This window comes from Sarcophilus harrisii, chromosome 5 (assembly GCF_902635505.1).
Source record: "Sarcophilus harrisii chromosome 5, mSarHar1.11, whole genome shotgun sequence".
NCBI lineage: Eukaryota > Metazoa > Chordata > Mammalia > Dasyuromorphia > Dasyuridae > Sarcophilus > Sarcophilus harrisii.
The window spans coordinates 89,867,467-89,890,466 of NC_045430.1; the positions used below are offsets into that span (position 1 = coordinate 89,867,467).

Consider the following 23,000-nt stretch of genomic DNA (forward strand, 5'->3'; position numbering starts at 1 on the left):
GGATCATGAAATTCTTTTTTCCTCACATTCCTTTCTGGACCTTTTTGTGAAAAGTACCATCCTGGAACCTGGGCTGGAAGAGGGTGACACCTTAGGAAGCTCCCAGGCTGAGAGAGAGGGAAATGATGTACATACATACAAGATAAAAAACACTAGATTCATTAAACAATCTAAAACTCTGTTTCAAAATGATGGAGGATGAGAAGTAAAGCAGACCCAATACCTTTCTTGTTTGGTATGCTTTGTGCCCAAGTGATAGCACCAAGCAGATAAGCACCTTTAATCAGTAGTGCTGGATCTTGAGCTAAAAGCTTAACATCAGTAAATGGGTTAGGGGATAAGGTCCCAGTTAATATCATTTTTCAGTGAAAAGTACCAAAGATTTTAGGTATGAAACTTGTTGTCCTTTGGGGGAGTTTCTATTTAGATTTGAGGGAAGGCACATTTGCTATGTCCACTGACTTTCTGATGAGCTCTTCAATCATAAAATGGGGACCACAATCTGACCAAAGGGCCATCTTGAGTTTTTCTTCTTTTAATACACATTTCTTCATATGTCATGTTTATATTCATTTATCATATCATATTCATTCCTATATTAGAACAAAAGGGAAAAACCACAGGACATAAAAAGAAAATGAACATAGCATGTGTCAATTTACATTCAATCTCCATAGTTCTCTTTCTGGATACAGATGGCATTTTCTATCCAAAATTTATTGGATAAATAAATTTTATCCAATATCCAATAAATAATTTGTTTCACTGAACCACTGAGAATAGCCAAATCTTTCATAATTGATCAATGCACAATCTTGCTGTTACTATGTACACTGTATCCCTGGTTCTGCTTGTTTTGCTCAGTATCAGTTCATGTAAATCTTTCTAGATCTTTCTAAAATCAACTTATTCATCATTTTTTTATAGAACAGTAATATTTCATTACATTCATATTCCATGACTTATTCAACCATTCCACAATTGATGGATATCTACTCATTTTTCAATTCTTTTCTCCCACAAAAAAGCTGCTACATTTTTGGGTCCTTTCCCCTCCTCTATGATCTCTTTAGGATACAGACCTAGCAGTGACACTGCTGGGTCAAAGTTTATGAACAGTTTTATAACCCTTTGCATATAGTTCCAAATTGTTCTCCAGAATGGCTGGATCATTTCACAACTCCACCAACAATGTATTAGTGTCCCAGTTTCCCCACATTTATCATTAGCTTTTCATGTCCTGTTAGCCAATCTAAGAAGTATGTATTACTTCAGAGTTGTTTTTAATCAATAGTGATATAGAGCATTTTTTCATATGACTGTAGATGTCTTTAATTTCATCATCTGAAAATTATCTGTTCCTATCTTTTGACCATTTATCCATTGGGGAATGACTTATATTCTTATAAATCTGATACAGTTCTTTATATATATTTAGAAATGAGACTTTTATCATAAACACTTGCTGTAATTTTCCCTCTAGCTTTGTACCTCCCTTTTAATCTTGTTTCTGTTGGTTTTATTTGTGCAAAACCTTTTAAATTTAATATAATCAAAGATGTCCATTTTGCATTTCTTAATGTTCTCTAATTCTTCTTTGGTTACAAATCCCTCCCTTCTCTAAAGATCTATTAGATAAATTATCTCCAAGGGCCATCTTATTTACTTTTCTTCTTAATTTCCTAAGAGTATTTTGTCCTCTTCTCTAAAGACCCCCTCCTTTGGGAACTATAGCTCTGGGGGCTCTGTGTTGATTTCAGACCAGAGGGTAGCCTAGGGACGTAATAAATAATAATTCATGACCTAGCCATTGGGGTGATACAGGCTGGGACACTGATGAAAGCTATCCTTCAGGTCTCTCCCTTCACCCCTTTGATCCTCCCACTCCAGTACTTCATTTTCACCTCTGGTCTTTAGCTATTTCCCTTGAGTCACTTTTGAATCTTAAAATAAGTAGATTCTGGGAGAAGACAGGTCATTAGCTCACCTGTATGTTTATTCATCCTCTTTCAGGAAGATGTTGAAAGATGATCTCATCCATCCCCTGGTTCTGGGCAGAACTACTATTTCAGACAAATGGAGCATCTCTATTGTTTTTCAATGTTTCCAGAAAAAGTGATTCCTGTAGCAACCCTCAAAAGTTTTTTCTACTGTCTCACATAGCTAGAGATAATTTCTTCCTTTGTCCAACCTAATTCTGTAAGTGAAATCCCTTCCATGTATTTTTGTCCTCAGAAATAAAACATGCTAAAATAGGGGAAAAGAAGCTAAAAAACATAAAAAACTGGAAATAGTTAGGGTGGAGTTAATTAAAATAGTTCATATTTCCATAGTACTTAGAAGCTTTCTTCATAATGATCCTGTCAGGCAAGTACTGAAAATATATTTCCATTTTTCAGGTAAGATAGCTGGTCTTATGAAGTGATTTGTCCATGATCACAAAACTCATCGGTGTCAGAGTTGGGATTCAGTCCCAGATCTCTTCAGAATTCTTGCTACTCCCCAGTACCACTACTTGAGCACTACAAAGAAGGGAGATACTCTCTTCCCAGTAGTTCATAGAGGTCATACAACTTCCATAGCCCCCACGCCCCTGAGGTAGACATGCAGAGAGCCAGTTATGGACCATTTCTCCCCAAAGGAAGTGAACACCCAGAGGAAGAAGTTGGTTACAAAGGCCTTGGAAGAGTTATTTAGACACAGATCCTCCAAGGGAACTGAATATATAGTTCCCTTAGTGCTGTCTCCTTCCAAGGATCTGAATGTATAGAATCCCCTAATGGGAACACAGACATAGAAAGACAGTCCTCCTTTTGGGAGAGATGGGAGGCAGAGAACTCAAGGTATTGATTATACATCCCCCAAAGAAAGACTAGATACCTGTTCCAAAAAGGAACCAGTGACACAAAACACTTGCTGGGGCTGGACATATAGATCTCCCCCCAATCTCCCAAGGATTGAACATACAGAGTATTACTTCAAAGTAGTAGTTCATATGAATCTTTGAGAAGGGCTTCCCCCAGACCACTTATAGGAGTCTGGACATATATGTTTCTCAGAAGAATGAAGCACATAAATCTGACAAAATCTTTCTATGCCACTCAGCCCTAGACTTCTTAATCTTCCCATCACCTTGGCACCTTCCTCTCTCTTTGCCTCCATTGCCAAGGTTCTAACAACTACATTCCCTGGGAGGTAAACAGTTTTGGTTATGATTACATAGGACTCTTGGTTCTGATACACAGGACACCATTTGACTCCTCAGAAGTACCTAGGCAGAGCCAAGACTACAGAGGAATCTCAGACAGTACAGAAAGAAGCCATGAAGATCAACTCATGGGCTAGTCTAGCTAGGAGTGCCCATAGAGATCACCTCAGCCAATCTCTTTTTTTGACTGATCAATTAATTAACGTTGGTTCTGAAAACCAAAGTTAGAGAGGAGAAATGATTCTTAAGACCATATTGAGAGTGACAGAGTTGGGATCTAAACCCAGATTTAGTGATTTATAGACTAGTGATCTTTCCATTGTACCCTGCTGCCTCTCACTAAGAATTTCAAAGTTGGAAAGGACCTCCCTGATGTTATCTAGCCTAACTTCCTGTGAAATGAATGAATTTCTTCTCTCACATCCTGAATTTCAGTGATTGTCCCAAATTGCTAGTCATGATAGGAAATCAGTACCTTAAGAAGCAGCCCATTTAACCTTCAGATGGCTTTAATGATTAGAAAATTCTTATATTGGGTTCAAATCAACCATCATCCAGTCTTTGGTCCTAATTCTTTCTCCTGCAGCTAAGCAGAACAATCTAACAATTCAACTTAAAATATATTTATTAAGGTCCTATTATGTGCAAGGTCTCTTATTAGATGCTGGAGATATAAAAGTGTCCAACAAAACAGTTCTTACCTTCAAAGAATTTATATTAGGACAAGTCTAATTCCCTTTCCATGTGACAACTCTTCAAAGACTTGAAGAGTAATATGTCTTCTCTACCTTTCTCTTACTCCAATTAAATCATAGGAGTTGGAAGGGATCTCAGCATCATCTAGCCTAACCCAGTGAGGAAGGAATCCCTCTCCTAACAGCCACCAGCTGATTGTCCAACCTGTGGAATCCATTTCCTCTGTAGGTAGTCTGCTTCACTTTTGAATAGATCTAATACTGAGGATTTTTACCCCAGGACATTGAGCTTTAATTTGCCTCTTTAAAACCACTTATTCCCCTGATTCTGTCCTCTTGGACAAAATAGAATAATCCTGGTTCTTTCTCCACATGATAACCCTGCCAGCACTAGATTATAACTACAGTTTTCCCCTCATGATGCTTTTTTTCTCCAGGCTAAGTTTCCTTATCTCCTTTAGTCTATCTTGATACAGACTTTGAGTTCTCTTACTAACTTTATCACCTTTTTTTAAAAGAGAGACTCCAGATTCTCATGTATTAGGAAATCTTTCAGTAGCTCATGTGTCAATAAGTCCTCAGAATCTCCCCACTCTTCCTATGCTGCTAGCCTCCTATCTCTTGCTTCTTCCGTCATCTCCACATTCAGGTTCTTGGCTGAGGGAAGGATAGAAGTGTATTCTGAGTGGTGACATGGACCTTATTTTGGGGGACTTTCCAGTCTGACAAGAGAGAGGGGACATACAGCAACACAAAGACAGAGACAAGAGCAATTGAATATAGTCTAAATTGCACACAGTGGAAAAGATTTAATCTGAGACAGAGAAGGAAGTTACTTTTTAGAGAAGACAGGTTTAAGCAGATACTGTCTAAGTTTCCTATTAATTTTTGTTTAAATTTTTAAATAACAAAAATCTATTTTCATTTCCTCCTTCCTATACTGAAAAATAACAAGCAAAATCTTTGTAACAAATAAAGTATTTAACTTATGGGGAGCATCTGTTATTCATCCCTAAAGAGAATTTCTAGAATAATAGGCTTGTTACAGCCAGAGGAAGCTCAGTTACACACAAAGAAGAATTTCCCTATTGTAATGAGGGGTGGAAGAGGAGAATGGGCTCTCAATTCAGGTGCCAGGGAGCTTTTTTTTTTTGGTCCTAATTTTGAAATTTTGTCTGACTCTAATGCTTTGCCTTCAGGTGAAAAATGGAGTCATTACAAGCTAACATTCCTATCAGATCCTAGAATCAAGATTCATGGTGTTTAGCTAGTTCCAAGTTCTGAATCATAGTCTTTGGGGATTGTAAATGACCTCAAGGAGTCAGTCAATCCTCTGCTTGTGGATTGTGTCCAGACACAGACTTCAATCTCTTTCATTTGGGTAATTCTTCAGGGAAGGACGTTTCTCAACTCAGGAGTTCATAACTTGGGGTCCACAAATTCCAAGGTACACATGAATAGCTTTCAGGGGAAGCTCACACCTTTATTTTCATTAATCTCTAATTGAAATTAAGCATTTCCTTCAATTGTAAAGTAAAAATATACATCCGAGGAGGGTCTAAAGGTTTTTATCAGATTGCCAGAAGGTTCTGTGATACAAAAAAGATTAAGAATCCCTACTTTAACCTGTCTCTAGAGGTGTTACACAAATTATTTTTACCTGGGATAACCTTTTCTTTCTTTCTTTCTTTCTTTCTTTCTTTCTTTCTTTCTTTCTTTCTTTCTTTCTTTCTTTCTTTCTTTCTTTCTTTCTTTCTCTTCCTTCCTTCCTTCCTTCCTTCCTTCCTTCCTTCCTTCCTTCCTTCCTTTCTTTCTTTCTTTCTTTCTTTCTTTCTTTCTTTCTTTCTTTCTTTCTTTCTTTCTTTCTTTCTTTCTTTCTTTCTTTCTTTCTTTCTCCATTTCCCTCCTTTTGCTTTTCTTTTGTACCCTTATCAGCAATTTTCCCTTCTTCTGCCTCAGGTAGTCATGATGTCTTTGACCAGTTGTTCTATCTTATTTTAAAAAAGTTCTCTGTCCTGTGTATGTGTCATAGGGCCCCTTTTAGACTCTGAACTTTCCAAAAAAGGACTTTCTTCCTTTAGTTCATCCCTCAGCAAACCAGAACAGGAACCATGCAAGGAGGATGAAAGTAAGAATTTTGGTCAGTATCTGTAGTCAGTGGAAGGTAAGGAGGACATTTAATCTAAATTTAATCTAAATAAATGGTTCCCAATACTACTCATTCCACTTCTGACCCAGAATTGGCCCTAACATCAACCCAACCCACAAACCATTGAGGGGGTGAGACAATCTGGGAGCCTACTATAGAGATCCAGGAATTGATAACCCCAGTAATTGGAGGGCAACATGAATAGATAAGCCCAAATTATAATAATGCAACATGTAACCAAAGTAATTTCTGTGTTCTGGGTCATTTTACGAGGAAATCAAATCATCAGAGGCCAGGCTGGAAGAGACAAAAATCTGTGAGGCGGGGTGACAGATAATTTACAAAATGGAGAACCAAAGAGGTAATTTACAAACTAATCCAGAGTGACCTGAAGGATGTTCTGACCCATAAATTAAGCTGACTTCATTGTCTCCGATCCCAACTGTCCAGACTATATAAGAGGAGAGTCTATTGAGGTAGAACAGCTGAGCTGTACTTCTTGTCCCACCTCTCTGTCTCCAACTGCTGCCATCTTTGCCTGGCTGCCATGAGTCGTCAATTCAATCACTATCCCAGTGGGGACCGCATTGGTTTCAGTGGTTGCTCAGCTATCATTTCAAGTCGGCTTAGCAGCAGTTCAACCTCCTTCCGAGGTGGGGTGAAGGGAGTAGGGGCAGCAGCCTTTGGCAGCAAAAGTCTTTACAGCCTGTGTGGCAACCGTCGCATTTCCATCAGTGCCACGACAGGGGCATCCCGGACTGGGAGCTATGCCCTTGGCCATGGGGCTGGATTTGGGGGAGGCAGGATGAGTGGGTTTGTGGGAACAATATTCGGAAATGCTGGGCTTGGACCTGTGTGTCCATCAGTGTGTCCTCCCGGAGGCATTCCTCAGGTGACCATCAACAAGAGCCTCCTTGCCCCGCTCAATGTGGAGCTGGATCCTGAGATTCAGAAAGTGAGGACCCAGGAACGTGAGCAGATCAAGGCACTCAACAACAAGTTTGCCTCTTTCATCGACAAGGTGGGTTGAGCTGACTTCTCTGCATTGTCTTGAAAATCCTTTCTCTCTTTTTAAAGCAGAATCCCATCTTAAGTACTAGTGGGCATTTGTGGGGGAGTCAGAATAGATAGATAGAAGAGCCTTTAATCTAATGAGAGACTAGAAGATTTAGAATTGGAAGGGATTCTAGACATCTTTTAACTCAGATTTCTCATTTTACAGATGAGGAGACAGATTAAAAAAAATTTAAAAAGGGAAGTGACATATATATTTTTTGATATAGTTAAGTAGCAGAGCTGGAATTTGAACCAGTCAATTAATAAATACTAAGGACATACTATGTGCCAGGTACTGTGCTAAGCATTGGGGAAATAAAGAAAAATAAAAGACAGCTCTTCAGGAACTCACAGTCTAATGAGAGAGGCAATATGCAAATAACTGCACAAATGAATTGTGTAAATGATAAATTGGAGATAAGCAATGGAATCTAATGGTTCTCAAACTTTTTCATTTCAGATCCCAGTTCCACATGCAAAAAGCTTTTGATTGTATGAGTTTATCTACTAATATTCATGAAATTAAAAATTTTAATATTTGAAAAATTGTTTAAAGTGTTTCAGTATTTCCAGGGATCTTTGGACCATACTTTTGAGAACTGTTGCTTTAAATAATATCCAGTGCTAATATGGAAATGTTTTACATGGTTATACATGTATAGTTTATATCTGATTGCTTACCATCTCAGGAAGCAGTGAGGGGTGGGAGGGAAGGAAGAAGAGAATTTGGAACTCAAAACTGTAAAAAAAAATATTAAAAATTATTTTAGTATGCAATTGATGGAAAGTAAAATACATTAAATAACTGGAAAAAATCAAGTTCTGTTAAAAAAAAAAGATGTCCAATGTATTCCAGGGCTCATAAAGAGACACAAAAATAAAGAAGCAGCTACGCATAGCTATAGAAATCAGAACTGGAGAAGAATTTGGTAGGGATATTGAAGCATCATGAGGGAATCAATCTAGTTTGGTTTCTTGGTGGTGGTGAGGAAGGAGCAGGGGTATGGTGCAAGGTTTCTTTGGATTGAAAGACAAGCCTGGTAAGGGAGACTAGCCCATGTGAAGTCTCCAAAATGGGAAAGAGAAATTTTGTGAAGAAAAAAGAAGACATATTTTTTTCTGTCTGGACCCTAAATTGTGAAGTCACAAAGAAATTGTAGAATGAAATAGAGGGAGAGTTAATGGAAAGGAAGGACTATAGAGCCAGGGGAATGACTGAGAAAATAACCCATATAATTAATCTCCTTGAAGACAGTAATTGAATTTTTGTACCCTCTTTATTTTTCTGTCCTTTTCTATCCCTTTTAAACAATGTATTCAAAATAATATTATTTTTGATGAATAAGCTTTTTTCCCTCTCCCATCTCCTATCCTTCTCTGCACTGAGGAAAAAGACAAAACCATGGTAACAAATGTACAAAAATTCCCACATTGCCCATATCCAACACTATTTGTCTAATTCTACATCTTCAGTCCATCATCTCTGTCAGGAAGCAGATAGCATGCTTCCCCACTTACCTCCACATAGAAACCATTACATTTCATCTATTTTCTTCAGGTTTACTGCCTGATTTCTTTTGGATCAGTTTTTACCTCCTTGATGACCTCGACAATGACCTCTAATTAGTAATGGCTATGGTCACTTGACTCTTATTTTTAGTTTTCTACCTTAGAAGGAGTGAAAGAATTATAGTGTCATTATAGTATTCACAGAGCTAGAAAGTAACTCAGAAAGCATCTAATCGAAGTTTTAGGTTCTAATTGTTAAATGCATGGGTTTTTAGGTACGTTTTCTGGAGCAACAAAACCAGGTGTTGGAGACTAAATGGAACCTACTGCAGCAGCTGGACCTGAGCAACTGCAAGAGGAATCTAGAACCCATTTATGAAGGCTACATCAGCAAACTTCGGAGACAGCTGGAGACACTGTCAGGAGATAGGGTGAGACTGGACTCTGAGCTTAGGAACATGCAGGATTTGGTGGAGGACTTCAAGAAGAGGTAAGAATAGCAAGTTGTACATAACTGATTTGCTGTTTCATGTATAATCATCTTTAAAATTTAATTTTTATGAAAATGTTTGTTTCATTTCATAAATAAAAAAACAAAATGAATAAAATTTAAAAAACAAGAAGTAACAGGAGGAAAATATTTTATTTGTAAATAAAGAAGGCATTTTTTTAGTAAAAAAATAAAAATTTCAGCTCTTTGCCCATATTTAAAGATTTGATGCCAATATTAACCCTTTGTTGACACTCCCATCATTTCTTCCCTTCCTTTCTCTAATAGTCTTTCAGAGTCTTTCAGAAAATGTGTGAATCAGAGAATCTAAAAGGGGGAGACAGAGAGAAAGAAACATAGAGAAACAGAGAATGATAGATACACAAATAGATGGAAGAAACAGAGAGACAGAGTCAGATAGAAAGAGAGGCAAAGACAGATATAAAGATGAGGAGAGAGAGACACACACACAGAGGAAGACACAGAGAGAGAGTATTAGTTTTGCTCAAGCTATTATTTTTCTTTTTGGTTATTGTTCTGAGAAATGATATTGTTCATTACTAACACAAAGCTGATGTTAGAATAGGGCTAAATTTGAAACCTGAGAATTTTCTGGTTAATTGTGCATTAGAATTTCTTGGGTGCCTTCCTACAATTTTTTTGAATTAAGATCAAAATTCATTCCTGGCAGAAATCTTTTTGGACAAATTCACTATTTATAGTATAATGGATAGAGAGTCACAGTTGAAAACCATTCAGTGCCATCTTGTACTTCTGATCGATTTCTAACTGCATGGCTAAGTTTTCCCCAGAAACTGGACATAGAAAGAAAGGGAAAATCCATTCAATTTAGGGAGAGCAGATTTTATTGTTTGTATGGTTGGTTTTGATGGGTGAATGGGGGAAATGGGGTATATACCAAAGACTTAAAATTGATTAGAAACAATATATAAAATCACCCAAAGGAAAAGAGGGTAAGCTAATCAACTCAGTAGGAGGGAATGTGGAGGAAAGAAAGCAATCAAAGTTAAGAGTAGTTTTGAAGTGGAGTATATTTTAGTAACATTCAGAAACTGAAGCTAAAGCTTAAATACTGTGGCCATCAAATGAATAGACAAGATTCATTGGAAAAGACTCTGATATTGGGGAAGATTGAAGGCAAAAGGAGAAGGGGATGGCAAAGAATGAGATAGACAACATCATGGAAACAACAAACATAAGCTTGGAGAGATTTTGGGAAATAGTATACAATATAAGAACCTGGTGTATCATGGTCTATGGTATCATGAAGAATCAGGCATGACTCATCAAATGAATAACAACCACACATATTTTGGAAGAAAGTTTTGCATTATGAAGTCAGGAGAGACCTGGATTTGCGTGTCACTTGTTCCATTTACTAGTTGTAATCTTGGGCAAGTCACTTTATTTGTCTATCTATGCCTCAATTTTCTCATCTCTAAAATGGGGATAGTAATATCTGTCTTGTATACTTCAGAGGGTTGGTATTCAATTATTAAATGACATATTGTGACATAAAATTTTTAAACATTATTACATAAATGTGATCATTATCTTGCATAAAGTTTGGAAGGAGAGGAACTTTTACTGAAGAAGACTACCTGTGGGTCATAGAATGAACCCCAAAGTTGTTAAAGTCTAGAGCTTCTCTTCTTGCCTTTCTTTATTTTCTTATGAATCTCATTTGCAGTCCCTTATTTTTCTTCCCATGTAGATATGAAGTGGAGATCAATAAACGAACAGCTGCTGAGAATGAGTTTGTGGTGCTCAAGAAGGTAAGACAGTGACTGCTGGGATGTAAGAAGGGAAACAAAGTGAGAATAGTCCTGGGGGGACCAAGAGGCTCATTGACCACTGACCTCTTCACTTCAGGCACCCAATAAAATTGGGGGGTTCTGTGGGAGCTTGAGTTTGAGAGCTCTTTGCCTATGTTATTTCATTTAATCTTCACAACAACTTTGGAAAGAAAGTGATATTATTATCCCCATTTTACAGAAGAAGAAATAGGTTAAGAAAGCATAAGTCACTTGCCAAGGATCATATAGTTAGTGAGCAGCTGAGGAAGGATCTGGGTCATTGATTGAAATTTTGTCCAAACAATTCTTAAGTCCATTGCTCCCAAGTATTTTGTCTTAAGTCAACTGTAGAAGCATTTGTTAATTATGTGTGAAATTTCATGCTAAATTCTGGTAATACAAATATAAGTAGAAAGATGATCCTTCCCTCAAAAGACTTACATTCTAATGAAGTATATTGGGAGTAGGGTGAAAGGGTAAGACAACACAAAAAAGAGAGTTGGAAAGAAGACTTTAAGTTACTAGAGGTACTGAAAAGAAAACTTGGAAGAGTCAGAAGCCCAGAAGGTGAATGAAGATATAACTGACCTGGTCATCTTCCTTAAAAGGTTCTGGGAGGAAGTGGCCAATGAGAAGGAGAAGTCAGTGACATGGAGAATACTTCCCAATGTGTGAAGTCTGAGAGTGGAGTGATCTTCCAGGGTATAGAGGTTTCTGTAGCATGGTGAAAAAAGTTCAGAGGAAGGTATGGAAAGGAATAAGTTCTTGACATGTTACTTAGAAGAAAACAAGATATAAATTAATTGGTTCAAAATTTAGATGTTTGATTGACCATATACATTGGACATGTCTGGATCTTGTACAGGTTTGTGGTCCTCTGAGCTCCTGGGTCCTTTCCCCATTAAACACAGGGAAGGTGAGATGTTCTGTTGGCAGAAATGAGAGATTTTAGAGGTACTCATCCTTGCCATGTGATGTTGAAATCATGGCTCCAGCAGGATTCCTCCCCTGCATCCTGAGGCAGTTGAATCAGGAGCAAGGGGGTGAACATGAGGGAAGAGATTACACCTCCCTGGGATTTTGTTTCCACAGGATGTAGATGCAGCCTACATGAACAAAATAGAGCTCCAAGCCAAGGTGGATGCCGTAACTGATGAGATCAAATTCCTTAAGTGCCTGTATGAAGGGGTAAGCATCCTAATCCATTCTCTCCCTCTCTCACATAAGTAAAACATGCAGACCAGCGGCTCCACTGATGTCATATGTCTCCTTGCCCAATATCTAGAAATTTGGAATTATGTGAGGTAGCCAAAGCAGATGCCATGGTAAGGAGGTTAGTTGGAAGGAGTAAGGAAAAGTGGACTAGTAAGGTTATTTATTTGCAAGGTTTTTGTTAAGAATGAAAATTCACCTCAACAACAGAAATATTAAGAATGCTCCCAGATATACTGGAGAGGGCACAGATTGTGCCTAGAAATAGACAAAAGTGAATGACAAATGTTTTCTCACCTTTAGTGACTATTATTATTATTATTATAGATAAATCCAAGGGGACATATGAACAGGACATTTGGACAAAGGAGTTTTGAAAAATTAGTACTGAAAGTGGCTTTGGAAATAATTTAAGTTTAAAAAATAATTAGGAACTTATTATGTATCTGGCACTGTGGTTAGGATTGGAAGTACAAAGAAAATTAAAAAATAGTCCTTGTCCAGTGCAGTTTTGCAGATAAGAAAACTGAGTTGTTTTTTTTAAACAGTGACTCTCAATCATAATAATTACTGGCAGAACTGAGAACAAAACTCAGGTCTTCTGATTCTTGTCCTAGTCTTGGATCATTACAGTGAGACTGAGGAATATTGCTGGAGTCAGCAATTGCTGGCTCTCAAGAGTTGATTGTTAAATTTTCAGGGTGAAAACTTAGAACAAACAAAGGCTACAAATCAGGACTTAAATGATTGCTTTGTGGATTGTCTAGACTTAATAAAGTGGTAGACAGCAGAATGATTTCAGAGAGGCCTGGAGAGACTTAAATGAACTGATGCTAAGTGAAATGAGCAGAACCAGGAGATTATTATACACTTCAACAACAAGACTATATTATGATCAATTCTGATGGACATGTCTCTTCAACAATGAGATGATCCAAACCAGTTCCAATTGTTCAGTAATGAAGAGAATCAGCTACACCCAGAGAGAGATCTATGGGGATATGAGTGTGGACCACAGCATAGCATTTCCACTCTTTCTGCTATTGTTTGCTTGCATTTTTTGTTTTCCTTCTCAGATTTTTAAACTTTCTTTCTAGATCCAATCTTTCTTGCATAGCAAGATAACTGTATAAATATGTATACATATATTGTATTTAACATATACTTTAACACATTTAATATATGTTGGACTACCTGTAATCTAGGGGATGGAATAGGGGAAAGGAGGGGAAAAGTTGAAACAGAAGGTTTTACAAGGGTCAGTGTTGAAAAACTACTCTTGCATATGTTTTGTAAATAAAAAGTTATAATAAAAAAAAGAAAGTTGTAGAGACAATGTTAATGATGCAAACTAAACTTAAAAGTATATTGTAAATACATTCTTTTTCTAGAAAGCTGATTATTAAATATTTCCTAGAACACTTAATATTTGCATTATTCAGGACATTTGCATTAAGGGTACGTAAGAAGTTATTTAGGAAAAGAAAGATATTCTTAAATTCCCTGTTGTCTGTCCATTTTTAGGAGATTGCCCAGATCCAGTCCCATATCAGTGACACATCTGTCATCCTCTCCATGGACAATAATCGAGACCTGGACCTGGACAGCATAATTAATGAGATCAAAACCCAGTATGAGGAGACTGCCATGAGAAGCAAGACTGAGGCTGAGGCCCTTTATCAGAGCAAGGTGGGAGATTGTAAAGATTTTCTCACTAATTGTTTCATATGATCCTTAGACCAGCCTTCTGAGACAGGTATTATTCCCATTTCATAAATGAGGAAATTGAGGATCAGAGTGATTAGAAGACTTGCCTGAAGCAAGTTGAAGGTAGAGCTCAGACCCAGACCCAGATCTTGTTCTTTCCACTCCACTATAATATTGGGGTGGGCAATAGCTACTTAACCTGATTCTCTTATTAGATGATGTTTCTCTTACAGACATGGTGGACTCAGATGGAATTTGTAGTATTGGACTTGTAGCACTGGGGTGAGGTACTCTACCTCTATTTAATTCACCAAGCTTGGCAAGACTCTTACATAGCCAGGCCCTTTACATTGGCTTGTCTCATGTTTCTTATTCACCTTGGGGTTACTTTCTAAATCCCTGGGGAGAGAGAGCAAACTCAAATTCCATCAAAGTTCTCCTCAGGTATTTTTCCTTCTTGGAAGCAAATAGTACAAACTTAAGTAAATAAATACTTCCTGACTGTGATTGTGAATGCTGGCTGAAGGCATTTCTATTCCCTGGAAGCCTTGGAGAATCAGAGGTCTCCCTTAGAGCAGAACAAGAATTTTCCTGCTTGGGATCAGATTCATGTATCCATTCAACAAATATTGATTGATGGATAAAGAAGTGGTACTTTGAAGTCTTTTCTATTTTGACAATATGAGTATCCATTCTAGATATGAATATGGACCAAAGAAACTTGGTTGATTTAGGTCAACTAAATAAACATCCCTATTGGTAAAAAAAAAAAAAAAGTCATTATGATCCATTGGTTTTCTTGGGATAATTTTCTGATTTTCTAATTGTTTTTGTTATTTTGATCAGGAAGGGAGAATAGTTGAGTTGTGGAAAGAAAGATAGTAGTCAACTAATCAAATGGGCAGTGATCTTTCTCCCACTGTGATGGTGGCTTTAGGTAGTATATAAAAACATGCAGGGCACCAAGACTGGTATTCTTCAACTGACTCAGAATTGATAATAGAATTGAAGATGTTGAAAGGAGGGAGAAGAAGAGAACCAGATGAATTTTTTTTATGGCAAAGGAGTGTGGGTCTAAAGGATTCTGATTATGTGAGTATTTTTCCTGTGTGCCTGTGAATGAAACAAGTTTGTGTTTCTCTATGTTGTGTTTATCTTTATGTAAAGCCTTGGACATTGGACTGGGTTGTAAGCTGATTGAGTTCTTTGGTATAGAGAACACCAAAGAGCTGAGAAATGATGACTCTTTGTCAAGGTCAGTAAGAGCCATGCTTGGGACAGTATTCCATGGTCCTTCCTCATTCTTTTGGACATATCTGGTCATGCACTCTTAAAATTACTGTCCTTGAGACCCTGACACTATGTTTGTATCAATATTGAGACAGAATTGTCTGGTTTAATCAGTTTACACCCTGTGAATAAATCTTCCCTATCCCTTGTCCTTGCTGCTTATCCTCAGATCCAGGAACTACAAGTCACAGCTGGACGGCATGGTGATGACCTTAAACTTACCAAGGCCGAGATTTCAGAACTCAATAGACTGATCCAGAGACTTCGTTCAGAGATTGGGAGCGTGAAGAAACAGGTGAAAAAATATGATTTATTGTCCTAAATCAAGCAGTGAGTATTTGCTGAATATTTATTATGTGCTCAGCATAACCCAAGATCTTGCAAAGAATAGATAACCCCTGCCTTCAAGAAATTTTCAGTCCAGTTGGAGAGACTAGCTTATTTGATGACTAATTTAAGACAGTATATAATTAACTGCTAAACCATATGGCATGATAAATGTTGTAGAAGTCTGGGGAGAAGGGAGATCAAAGGTTCTCATAGAATTTCATGACAAATTGAGCCTTAAAGGATTGAAGGGTTTTCCAGACAAGTGGAACAATATGAGTAGCAGAAACATGGGAAAGGTAAGGAGATGGATTTGAATAGTCAAATGGTATGTGTTGGAGAATACCAAGAAATAAAATTAAATTGGTAGGTAATAGAGGGAATTGGACTAGATGGTTTCAAGGGTTCTTTCCAGATTTTTATGTATGATCTTATGGTATGAGCTGGCATGGGGTCACCCTACACTTTGCTGTCTGTGACCAGGTACAATACTTGCATATCTTCATGAATTTGGAGATTTGGTTTTACTACTCCACTTGATGCTTGCTTCCCTCTTGTCTGGAAATAGCAGGCCAAACTATAGGTTTGTAAAAATAGACATCTGATAAGAGCTCTTTCAATCCCTTATCCTTTGCCCTATTCCACCTAAGCTCTCAGTTCTTCTTCCCTCCCAACTCCTACCTCAATTGAACTATCTACTCTCAACCTCTGAAGACTGAGTAGGGCCAAAATAGTCAAGGAAAAAAGGCTGGGACAAATGGATAATACTTACATGGAAAATGAAGAGCTGACAGTGTTTTTTCCCCCCAAGATCCAAGAATTTCATAAATGCAAAAAATGCACAATCCCTTGAAGCAACCATGAACTAGATTATAATATTTAATTGATGAAATGATAGGTTTGCATGATGGGGCAAGGATATCAAATAGAAATTGACTTTTTGTCATCAAAATGACATATTTTTACTATTCAGGACAAACGAGAAAATCATTTTACCATGTTTCTGTGGCATCCTCAGCCTTATGTTCTTCTGAGTCCATTTATATAAATTTAAGTTTAAACAAACCTAGAATGAAGTCAATGGATATTGAGTATGAAGATCTCAAAATATTTAATGTTGGTCCTTATAGTATTTAAATAAATGAGAATATGGAATTGAATTCAATTAAATTCAACTACCATTTATTAAGTGCTTATCATGAACATACTATGGTGTTCCAAAAATAGAGGGAGAAGGCTAAACAATATTTAAATATTACATATATATATATATATATATATATATATATATATACACACACACACACACACACACACACTGAGCAGTTCCTCTGGGAAGAGTACAGATATAATGTGAAGGGTATTTTATTAGCAATGGGTTACCTTGCTTTGACTGTCCTGCCCATGGAAGCTGGGCTCCTCCTGGCTCACACTTGGTTTATTGCATAGAATAAATTTGGGACTGAGGTGAGTAGGTGTGAGGGAGTGGAAAGTGATGCTCAGGGAAGGGAGTTTTAACCCAGATTTCCTATGACTCAGAAACACAAGGATTATGAGTGGAGTCATGGGACAGAAGACAGTCATGGTCTTCATATAGCAATAATAATGTTAATGTTATTAACAATTCCCTCGCAAATGGTAGAAGGATGGGGATTGAGGGTGGCAGGGAAAGGGATAATATTACACAGTCATAGGGCATGTGGCCAATCCCTGGTCCTGCGGTAAAGCAAGATGTGATGGCGTCCTCAGGCCAGGGTTATTAGAGGGATGAAGAAAGGTATGAAGTTCTAGGATTCACTCTGTGTTGAATAGATTCTTTTTCCCACGGTGGGGGAATCTAAAAGCTCAGATGTGCATGATATGGGAAAAATCTCTTCACTTTCTTAGAAATCACTTTCCTCATTGATAAAATGAGACTTATGGATCAGATGACTTCTAAGGTGCCTTTCAATTCTAAAGCTACTCTCTTCTAACATCAAAACTTTGTAGGCGAAAATTATTTAGACCTTAAGTCCTTTGCCCCATAGTGCGCCAATCTGGAAACAGCTATTGCGGATGCTGAGCAGCGGGGTGACTGTTCTCTGAAGGATGCCAGAGCCAAGCTGGATGAGTTGGAGGGCGCCTTACACTGCGCCAAGGAGGAGCTGGCCCGCCTATTGAGGGACTATCAAGAGCTGATGAGCGTCAAGCTAGCTTTGGACATGGAGATCGCTACCTACAGGAAGTTACTGGAGGGTGAGGAGTGCAGGTGAGGAGAGCGGGAGAGCAATGTTGCTTTTGTACAGGCTAGCAATTGGTCAGGTTCTACATCAGGACAATAAAACAGGTATTTATAAACAAATCAGCAGATGTTTTAAAAGTATCTATTTTCTGGGTACTGGACTAGGGGCTGGGTATCCAAATACAAAAGAAAATGTCAAGAAATTTGTCATTGTCCTTGGGGAGGGGAAGAACTAGTAGCTGGAGATTAGGAAATACTTCATGCAGGAAGTCATGTTCAGGTGCACTTGGGAAAAAAAAAAATTAGGCATTCTAAGAGGCAGAGGGGAAGATGGAGGACATTCTAGGGATAAGGGACAGCCTAGATAAAGGCTTGGAGAAAGCAGATGAAATGTAGGTAATAAACAGTGAGGAAACTATACTACACAATGAGGGAAAATATAGAATTAGTCTGGGAAGACAGATTGCAGGATCTGTTAAATACCAAATCAATTAACCAATAAACATTTAACTGAGAAGATAAAAGAGGCAACAAAATAGTGCAAGGAGCTTACATTCTGTCAGGAAAAATATATACACAGATAAATAAATGTGAAATACATAAAAATGAAATACAAAGTATTTGGGGGTGCAAAGGATCAGGAATGACCTTGTATAGAAAGTGGCAATGAAACTGAGCCTTGAATGGAGCTTAGGGTGAGAATGAGTTTAGGCACTGAATATTATAGATAGAAAGCTCTTTAAGGCTCACCTAGTGCAATTTTCTCATTTTCCAGAAAGAGAAACTGAGACAACCAAATGACTTGAGAAAGTGGCAAAGAGCCAGTTCTAGAGCTCCAGTCTCCCAACTTCAAGTTTAGAGTTCTACCTTACTACACCACATTACTGAGAATGGTGAAGGGGGCTAGAGTGAGGTGGGAATTTTCATAGTTTTAGAGTTGGAAGGAAACCTTAGAAATCATCAAACTGTTTTCATTTTACAGAGATAGAGACAGAAACTGAGAGAACCTAGTTGACTACAACAGTCTACCCAATAGAACTGAGCAGTAGAATTGTGCATCTGAACTCAGTCCTGTTTTCTTTTCCAGTGTCCCAAACTGATCCCTAATGCCCCACTATGCCTTCCCTGCAATTGGATAATTAAGAATAAAATTCACCGGGCTAGGTAGAATAATTGCCACAGTCACTTTATTGATTGTGTTTTACTCTCTGCAGGATGTCTGGTGAATATCCCAATTCTGTGAGCATCTGTAAGTAAATCCATACCTTGGCCCTTTTCTTGGTAACTTTCCTTTATATAGGATAGGACAATCATTTCTGGGGCAAGTCCCTCCTCCTTCCTTTCCTTTTCCTTCCTTCCTTCCTTCCTTCCTTCCTTCCTTCCTTCCTTCCTTCCTTCCTTCCTTCCTTCCTTCCTTCCTTCCTTCTTTCCTTCCTTCCTTCCTTCCTTCCTTCCTTCCTTCCTTCCTTCCTTCCTTCCTCCCTTCTTTCCTTCCTCTCTTTTTCCTTTCTTTCCTGCATGTTCTTTATTCTTTGTTTTTCATCTAAAATTCTGAACTTAAAAAAAATACAAGTATTTTCATATGCTTATTTGGACAGACTTTTACATGAAACTGAATCTCTTCTATACAGTTTGTGTTTCTTTTTAAGCATAACATATTTTCTTTGATATTTAAAGCTGTCCTATTTGTGATTTCTTCTAACCCTTTTCTGTTCTTTTATGGCCTTTCAAAAACTATTCAGAGTCTCCCTTTCTTTTCTCTTTCCACTTTTATCATTACCTGAGGAAAAAACCCAAACAGAACACCTTTATATAAAATATGCATAGTACAGCAAATCAAATGCCTGCATTGGTCATGTTTGGAAATCTCTATCATATTCTGCATCTTGAGTCCATCATTTGTGTGGCAGAAGATGGGTAGTGAGCTCTCACCCTCTATTCTTTGAAATCATGATGGATCATTTCCTCAATCAAAGATCTTTACAACATTATTACTGCTGTATGTGTTGTTCTCCCAGTTCTGCTTTTTTTTGTCCTGCATCAGTTTAATATGTGTATGATTTCACAGCGGTTATAAGCAGTACCAACACTGGACCAGGAGGCACGGGCTTCAGTGTGGGCTTTGGAACCTCGAGCACTTACAGTTATAAGCCAGGAACTACTGACGTCAAAACCAAGGGCAGTTGTGGAAGTGACTACAAAGAGCCGATGACCAAGGGCGGCAGCCCTCCAGCCAAAAAGGGCTCCAGATAAGGGCTGGGCAGTCTAGTGTCCTCGTTCAGAATATGTGCAAGGAATCTTTGGGCCCCTGCTGCTACCCAGCAACCCCCTGTTGGGCTCCCAGGTCAGGAAGTTCTCTTTGCTCTCAAAAGGCCTGATTGGTTCCCTTTCTCGACATTCTCTGTATCTTCTGGGAGGGGGATCCAGCCCAGACTAGCTATGGACTCTGATTACTGCTGCTCCTCTGTGGGCCACCTTCACAGGGCCACAAACTCAAGAATGGCTGGCATCTCTATGTAACTTTAATGCTTGCAAAGTGCTTTATAGACATTTTTTGTCTTTAGCCTCACAACAGTATTGTGGAATATTATAGATACTCTCATCCTTACTCTACTTGAAGAAACTGAGGCTCAGAAAAGTAATTTGATCCTCCTGTGAAGTAGGTGATATTATCCCTTCCTCTCATTTTACAGATGAGGAAACTAATATCTAGGATGGTTAAATGACTTGCTCTCCCAGGATTATGCAACTAGTATTTTTACTCAGGTCATTTTGACTCCAATCCAGAAGTTTATTTACTATGTCCCACTTAACTGCCTACACATTATGGTCATATAACTAAATGGCAAGGGCACTCCCCAAACCAGGTTTAGTATCCCATTCATTCTACTTTGCTGCCTCTCAAAGTACAAAGGATTTACATGTTCTGGATGCTGCTCAGCCCCTCCAGCCATTGTATTTCCTGATACCTCAGCCCCTAGCCCCAATCCCTATATACATAGAATTGCCAGCTTTAGATTGCCAAAGAGAACTCTTGCCATGGGCTGTCCATATGCTTGTCCTGATGCTGTGTCTGTTGCCTAACTATGGTTGATCATTGTCAGTTTTCTGCTGCCTCCCAAATAAATGTTATATGCTATTTTGTTGTTTGAAATAATATCTGTGACTCTAAATACCCCAAAGAAAGGTTTTCCCAGTGGCCACCATGTGAAATGCTCCAAGCATAATCTGGTCTTTGCCTTCCTGGGTCCCTACGATCTGCTTCTGGATGGGACACCATTGTCATCTCTCTCAATTTCTCTTGAGATTAAGATTTGAGATTTCTATGATACGGAATGTCCCTCTACAGTGCAGATTACTGTCCCTGTCTGTGAGTTTGACAACCAAAAATTTCATCACCTCATGGATGTCCTGTGGCAGATGCTTTCCATACTTAGGTGATGCTTGGAAAACACACACATGCATATACCCTATATTCAAATTTTTTTCAGGTTCCCAAGACAACCTCCCATATAGAATTCTCTATAGACAAATATTATCTGATTAGGAATTGAGAGGGGTCTAAGGCAGAGAGATTATAGTTCTACTCTTTCTCCTAACCACCATTGTCCTGTAAGAGTCGGGTGAAATAAGCAGTCCATTATGGATCCTTGTATTCAAAACTTGGTAAGATTGTGTTCCCTCTATGATAGCCAGTCTATTTCCCCATAAATATTGGAAAGTTCACCATAGTTTCATGTGGTAGTTTTGGTGTCCCCTTTCCATTTATTTTCCCCAAACGTTCTCTTCTTACTATTCCTATGTGACCAAATGGACCTTGGTAGGCTGGACCAAAACTGCCTCTTGAAGCCCTTCTGAGAGCATTCCTGCCTTTCTGCCTTTTCTCCTCTGTACTAGGCAGCATCTCTGAGCTGTTGGGTACTAGTCTTCCCTTTCTATGACTGCTACCAGCCTTTGACTCAGATTGGCTGTTCTCTCTATGCACCAGGACAGAAGTTGCATTTTCCCAAAAGACTTTCCTAAGAATTAAGGGAAATGAGAAAATTCAAAAACAAATCGATTAAACACTCAATGGTATATATATATATATATATATATATATATATATATATATACATTTATGTAGTATATATATTTATATATAAAGAATGGAGGTCATACCTTGATATATTCCTAAAATGACCTAAAAGCATTTGCCTAATAATCTGGATTAACTGTTTGGTATGGAAAATTTTCCAATAATTACAGCTCTTTCAGTGGAAAGGCTGTGAGATAGTGAGCCCTCTGTCACCAGAAAGATTCAGGCACAGGGCAGATAAATATATGCCATTTACAAAGCACTTGCAGGTTTGCAAAGCACTTCAGGTATGATTTTCTCATTTGATTCCTACAAACTTGAAGTAGGGAATATTATTATTCCCATTTTACAGATGAGGAAACTGTAGTTGAGGGAGGTTAAATGATATGCTTCCCTAGGGTTACTGAGGCAGTATTTATACTCAGATCATTCTGAACACAAATACAGCACAGCACTCTACATCAATTATGTCACCCAACTGCCTATGTGGGTACAAACCCATGCATGCATATGCACAACACCTGGCATAAATATTTGTTTAAAAATAATAGTAAATTAATACAAAATAAATTGGAAAGAACAGATAGTGTAGAGTCAAAGGCCTTCTATTTAACATGCTTAATGTTTGTGGGGATGTAGTAGAAGGAAATTCCTACATTGATTAGGAGTTTATAGTAGGTGACACCTCAGTTCCCATCTAACCCTGGGATCCTTCATAAAATGCAGTGTGCTATATAAAAATCTCAGAATCAGAAGATTTTGCCTAATTGCTGACTCTAGGCAAGTCACTTAAATTTTCTCAAATCCAAAATAGGAAAAATGTTTCAATTTTTTTTAAAAGCACTTACTGTGTATAATACAGGGGAGATGCAGGGAAATGTAAAGCTCAAATCCTTGCCTCCTTTACAGGGCTGTTGTGAAGGAAACACCTCAGTGCTGCGATTGTGGAATACGTGCTGCTCTTATATAAATACCAGTCAGTATTTTTAATCTCTCTTTTCAGGTCTTTACTGGGCTAACATTGCCCTCTATGATCTTTCCCAGGTATTGCAATTAGATCTGGGTGCCTAGTAAGCAAATCTAGGGATAGTTAAGTAAGGGAGGCAGAAACTTGAGACTCCTGCCCAAACCTGCTAAATGTCTGGGATGTTTTGGCAAAAGAGTCTGTGCTCATCACTGGTGTGCCAGCTGTATTAGGCATTGAGCAAGTATTTTCTCAGGCCTTCCCTGGCCTTTTCTTC

General features: G+C 38.2%; 1 protein-coding gene across 1 annotated transcript; it reads left to right on the forward strand.

Moving 5' to 3' along the window:
- Positions 1-6,552: 6,552 nt before the first annotated feature.
- LOC100916837 (keratin, type II cytoskeletal 72) lies at positions 6,553-20,814 on the forward strand. Its single transcript, XM_003772227.2, has 9 exons — positions 6,553-7,073; positions 8,893-9,107; positions 10,843-10,903; positions 12,017-12,112; positions 13,661-13,825; positions 15,303-15,428; positions 17,488-17,708; positions 18,896-18,930; positions 19,750-20,814. The coding sequence occupies exons 1-9, from the start codon at positions 6,600-6,602 to the stop codon at positions 19,932-19,934; spliced, it is 1,578 nt and encodes a 525-aa protein (XP_003772275.1). The 5' UTR covers positions 6,553-6,599; the 3' UTR covers positions 19,935-20,814.
- The last annotated feature ends 2,186 nt before the right edge of the window (positions 20,815-23,000 follow it).